The sequence below is a fragment of the Schistosoma haematobium genome, chromosome ZW (assembly GCF_000699445.3).
Source record: "Schistosoma haematobium chromosome ZW, whole genome shotgun sequence".
NCBI classification, from domain to species: domain Eukaryota; kingdom Metazoa; phylum Platyhelminthes; class Trematoda; order Strigeidida; family Schistosomatidae; genus Schistosoma; species Schistosoma haematobium.
The window spans coordinates 11342481-11348809 of record NC_067195.1 but is presented as its reverse complement, the minus strand read 5'-3'; the positions used below and the strand labels follow the sequence as shown (position 1 = coordinate 11348809).

At 29.7% G+C, this 6329-nt stretch overlaps 1 protein-coding gene across 1 annotated transcript; it reads left to right on the top strand.

Moving 5' to 3' along the window:
• Nucleotides 1–228: 228 nt before the first annotated feature.
• MS3_00002770 (uncharacterized protein) lies at nt 229–5641 on the top strand (the record flags this gene model as incomplete). The annotated part of the gene is made up of 2 exons (XM_012941624.1): nt 229–1039; nt 5196–5641. 2 exons carry the CDS (start codon nt 229–231, stop codon nt 5639–5641), a joined length of 1257 nt encoding a protein of 418 aa, XP_012797078.1.
• Between the last annotated feature and the right edge of the window lie 688 nt (nt 5642–6329).

The following is a 6329-nucleotide window of genomic DNA, read 5'->3' as shown; positions in this document are numbered from 1 at the left end:
ACATAAAGTTGAACAAAATTCATCACATCTGAATGATCGCAATAAATAAATTCATTTGATAAACATGAACAAAATCTTAAACAGTGAAAACAGATAACAGTGGAATTATAACCAAGTAAAAATCAGTATGTCGAATTAATGAAGTCATTATCCTACTTATTGGATCTAAACATTTCATTCGGTACGAGCACAAAAGTATAAATGAGATTAAGTTGGCACAGATAATCAATGACATCAAAAAACTTATTTTCATCAGAAGTAAAATTATTTTTCAATTTGAAAAAAACATTTCAACCAATTATAAATGTGTTCTCTTCTATTCAATCAAAACATCAGACCTGTTCAAATAATTCATGGATGAAATTTACAAAATATTCAGATGTTATTGGTCATATACACTTCAGTCTTGAATATATTTACACTTTAAAAAAATTGAATGTTATAATCAGTCATTTGACTGGTGTCAGTAATCTTGGAAAAATTAATAAGTTATTTCCAAGTCAAATCCAAACAATATTCATTATTGTTTTACAATTAAGGCAAAGAATAGACTTTTCATTAAATAAAAAAGAATTTAATATAGAAAATGATGATTTGCATAGAAGTTATTTTACAACACCAGTTCAGACATTTGCAAATCCATGCTTTGACCAATTATTTGTTTTTGATATTCCCTTTAATGAATTAAAACACAGTGAATTAGTATTTTCAGTATTATATTCAGCATCAAATGATCAAAACATTGTATACAGTGACACTGAAGAACCATATGATATTAGTAAAACATTCAATCTACTATCTTCTCTTTGCTGTCATCAGTCTAGTCAAAAATCATCACAATCAGGAAAAATTGCAGGTGGGATGCTATGTATTGGTGAAGCAATTTATAGGATAGATCATGAAAAATTAATTAATTACCCAAAAGAGTTAATACATATATGGCAAGAATTCTATCCACCATTAAATTCCTCTGATAAATCTATCATTGAAAAGAAACCAAATTCGCTAAGAAACGATGGAAAATTTAACAGAGAAGCTAGTAAAGAGGATTATGTATGTATGAAAATTTGTTTATCTCTAGATTTAGTGTTTGCTGATGTAGGACTAAGTTGAATGGAAACTATGAATGACAAAACTATAACATAATAAAGGTCCATAAAGATATTGACCGTATTAGTGAGCTGTTTTGGTAGGTGTAAGCAACCTGGCTAGGGTTCACATTACTATTATAGTCGGGAGTTGGAGACGGGTGACATGATTCAGAATCGGTCCCATTTGTGAACATCTATTCAGTCTTTGTCTTTCTGTAGATCCTGAATTTCAAAAGTATCTTACACATCTTGGCTCAATGACTTCAGACTTTCTTCTTGAGTCAGATCGTTCGTTCCAATTCTTTTCTGCTACTATTAATACTGTTACAAGTTGTAGATGTATAGTAACTTACCTTGTTAACGTAGCGTGGTAAGTGGGATCGATGGATATATATGCCCGGTTCTACGATGAGTCTCCAGACAGACATGAGAAGAATGAACAACAATTGGATGGAACTTGGAAAGAAGGCCCAGGACAGAGTGGGTTGGAGAATGCTGGTCGACGGCCTGTACTCCATTGGGAGTAACAGGCCTAAGTAAAAGTAAAAACAGTTCTACGATGAGTATTACTAACTGATTGACTGAATTATTGTAATACAAAACTGAAAAATTAGTTATTTTAAAACTGCAAAGTTTAACGGGTGGAAATGTGATAAATTAATTTGATATTTTCAATGGTTGCTTAAAGTAATAATATTAACCTTTACCGTTCTTTCTACTATCTAACGATGCTTCAACAAATACTTTTTTATAAGTTAATCCCTCCTAAGTATAGTTACATTGCTTACTTACTTAAGCTTGCTACCCTTTGTGAAGCATAAGTCACCAAACAATGACCTCATACGAATAAACTTTGGCTATGCTATGGGGAAATTTATAGTTCAAAAATATGATCAGGTTATTAAATTAGGCAAAAATGTTTAATTGATGATACCGTAATTATTCACCGAATTGATTCTCAAACAAGTTCTTAATAGAATTTGAACGCTTATTGATCTGATTCGATTTCAGAAGCTCAGTAAAATTCTTGACCATTGCATAGCTTATGATTTAGTGCTGAACCTTTGATTTGATTATTCAATTATGTTCAATCGAATTAATCAAACAACATTTACATCTCTTTGATTTATACATTTTCAGCATCATTTGATGTTTGTGAAGCTTTAGAATGAAATAACAGCATTTCATAAACAATCCAAATTTCATAAAGGCATAGTGTTTAGAAATTTGTAAAGTAGTCAGTGACTATTTTATTCCGAAAATAGAAACAAAGTTATAGGACTTCACTATCTAATTTTTTAAAAAATGTCATTGGATAGAGATTATATGCTTGCAAATTGTAACTTCATACTTTAATCATTTTGAATATGAAAAATAACTTTGAAAATCTTCATTGAGTAAGAAATAGGGACTAAAGTTACTTTTTAAGTTGTTGGTTTTATGAATATTCTATGGAATTGTCGATAGATTGAATTTATGACACCAGAAAAGATGGTTAATTAACAGTGTTCATCAAAATGTAAGAGATTCGGTAAAAGTTTTCAAATTTTCCTATAGCACTATATTCGTAGTCTTATTCTTTATTCACTCAGTTCTCCAGAAGTATTAACATAAACTGATGACTTTAGTAGATTAAATGTTGGTTAGAGTTTGTCTCAGTGAAGAAAGAGGTGAGTGTAACTAGCCTGATGTTATATCCATCACAGTTATCCAAAGTTGTGAAATCATTCTATTTTAACAGTCATCTAATTTTGTCGATACAATTACGAAATACGTTAATTTTGAAAATAATTAAAATATGATCGTCGTATTTTGCTTAAGACATAAACACTTCAATTTCGCCAAAATATTCGTCACGGAATTAATAATCGAAATAAGTCCCTTAATCGCCCAAATTTCCAAATAAAATACCAGAGAGCCAGATACACATAATGTTTCAATTCATGTAAATATCCGGGAGGTGTTGTGTTCTACAAGTCTGATGGTTTGATTGGGGTATTATCATTATCTATCTTGATAACATCTTCGTTATCTACTCCATTAAGAAGTGAACATTTTAGTTATCACAGAAATGTCATTTCAGGTCATTTTGATGGTCTTTTATGTGATCGATTCTCAACAACATAGCAAAATATCATCCGAGTAAGCTGACGTAACACTTGTGGAATGATTGTGTATTGATAAGTACGAGGTTCATCCAAATTTTTGGTTCACTGAGACACCTGGTGTAAAAATGATCGCGACAACTACTAGGGTGATTTCGTTTACATTAGTCTTTCTGTATTTTTACCATCAAATAAAACATAAATGCTACTGGCTGACTTTCCTTCACTGCTTCAGTTTCTTGTTGTAGTAAAAATTTGGAGTGTACTGTGAACATATACACCTATATCTCTTGAAAGTACTTGTCATTCAACAAGTCAAATTTAATAAAAAATGTATAGAAGTAGTTTGTCTCAACGATCTTTGTCGGCTATTTCTCAACGTTATCATAATGATGAAGTTACAAGTATAGTAGCTCGCTACATTTTTTAAATACCTGAAAACCATCTGAATACATGTTTAATATGCTAAAAAACAAAAGAATCCTTGAAAAACTGTTATATTAAAAATACTACTGAGCATTTTGTAAGTAGTTAAGAATGTTTTTTAAAAGTTCTGGGGTAGGTTGAATTTTGAAAAACGGTTTGTGTGATAATTATGGTAAGATGACTGGTCACTGGTCAAAAAATCGCAGTTTCAACGGTGTCAGCTGGGTCGAGAATGGAACAAATGAATGCCTCCCACAATATTCTGGGTGTAATCACATCTGTTATATTTGCCGTCTTCCTTAAATGATGCTTTTTTTGTCGTTAGAAAAAAATATTTACTTGACGCTCTACAAATTTCTCTGCTGATTTGTGGCATACATCCATATGAAGATCTAAACCTATAGAGATTTTAACAATAAACTATATTTAGCTAGTTTTTTCTTAACCCGAGAGCCATTCATAAATATATTACTTATCATTCTCACAAAATTGGAAGAAATTAAATTAATTCTTCGAGAGTATGACAACTAAAATATGAAATTCTATTTGGCATCTGACGTCATTCAATATTTCCAAACATATTAAGCATAAGAAATTATAACTGTTTGATTTTAAAGCATGATAATTAAGTGCATCATCCATGACTTGGATTTTTCTTCATGTAACACACTTGATTTCATGAACCATCAGTTAATTAGATAATACTATGAGCACGTTTTCATGAGGCTGGTTGATCAGTCTGCTATAATATAGTCCTTGAGAAATTTCAGACTTTCTCCGTTAGCAATGTATAGGTATCATCATTTTATTAGTTAGGTTACAACTTGTCTAATGTGTCCATCTATTTGATGACACAGGTGACAATGAATGTGATTATTTGAAATAATATACCAGTAATGTCAAGTAGCTATTTGAAACTTCAGAGCTCTCTGAGATATTTCAAATAATGTGACTCCGTGAAATGATGTAATAACTACTAAAAATGGATGAGTTTCATCAATAAATACCTGTTCCCTATAATTAATCCGTTCTATTTTTTGTCTTGATTTAGAGTTTAATGTCAGAAATTTCGTTTTATCAATTACCAAAAACATCGATGGTTGAATTGTCAATAATTTATGCAAAACGGTCATCTCATCTTGAATTGTATGTTAGAAAGATAACAAATTTAAGAGTCTATATGAATGAAAGTGAGTCCGAGTTGTGTTTCTATCTATCTATCCATCTATCTATCTATCTATCTATCTATCTATCTATCTATCTATCTATCTATCTATCTATCTATCTATCTATCTATCTATCTATGTTTTTATTCCAGTTGTTTTTGGTAAATAATGACGAATCATTCATCAATTTTTTAAATAACATCGTATAACTTGTTCGTCTCGTAAGAAACAAAAGGTGATATTAAATCTGTAATTCTCATAGCATGTTCAGCTGAGACTATAATTCGCGATCAAGATATTGAATATTCTAGATTCATTTATGATCCGTATATAATTAACTATGAAATAAACGCATTGAAAATACCTGTTTTAACAACATTGGTTATTACTTCTTTCGTATTTTGCAGCAGAACTTATTTTTCGTGCCACTTATTGTTTGAACAATATATATTCGCAATCTGTAACAAGTCAACCAATCAAAATCACCGAATTGGGAAGTTATAAAATTAAAAAAATCAATAAAATAGAAAATGGTTATATTTTAGATCATATCAAAATACCATCTGATGAATATTTAACATTGAATATAGAAATAAATGAGCTGATAAATTATAGTCAAAATATTCAAATTGTGTTCGAAATATTCATTCAAACAAATTTTTCGGGTCAAATACTTTGTTTAACAAGAATTGTATTAAGTTCAACCAAAGTGAATAATAATTATGATAAAAATCACGAATCAACTTCATTACAATATTCTGATTTAATTAGAGAATTACACAGACTAAAAGAAAATAATTCATTTAGTTCAACACAAAAAATAACATACTGGCATCAGATAAACAGAACATAGAAAACTAACTATAGTAGATTAGATTTCTTATTGTTTGTATTTTCAGTTGTGAAGGATATTCACTCGATAATTATTTCAAATATTTTATTGGATTTAATTAGAGATCAGAAAAATGACAAGAATGTTTAGAGTTTTATTATTTTTCACTGTCATATTTAGTTAGTTAGCTTTATTGGTTAACATAAATGGCATTGCAATACAAACTTATTTGGTTGATTTATTCGAAAAAAAGCTTTTGTATTCGTAAATCAGTTAAAGCGAACGATAAAAATTCATGTGCCTTGTTTATAGATAGTTTATTATTTTAGTGACATCATACCAGTGTAAATATGCAGTAGTCAGTTTTGAAGATAAAGAAATTAAAAGTTAGTTATAAGTGATCTAATTATTAAACAGATGATTTCGAACTTGAAATTAGTTAGAGGAATGAAAAGTTTTTGAGGCATAACTTGTTCAATAAGTATGATATTTGTAACATTACAAGTAAGAGTAAGTTATTCTCTTAATGATATTAGAGACCAAATTTTGGTTAGTTTTGGCTGAAATATATTAATCCAATACAAGTTAATCGTTATCTAGATTCAGTTACTCAGTGGATAACACGGACATTTGAAGTGAAAGATATTAGGTTCAAGTATCGTTTTGGATATCTGCAACGGTTAGTAAGTACACTCAGATGATGGGTTAC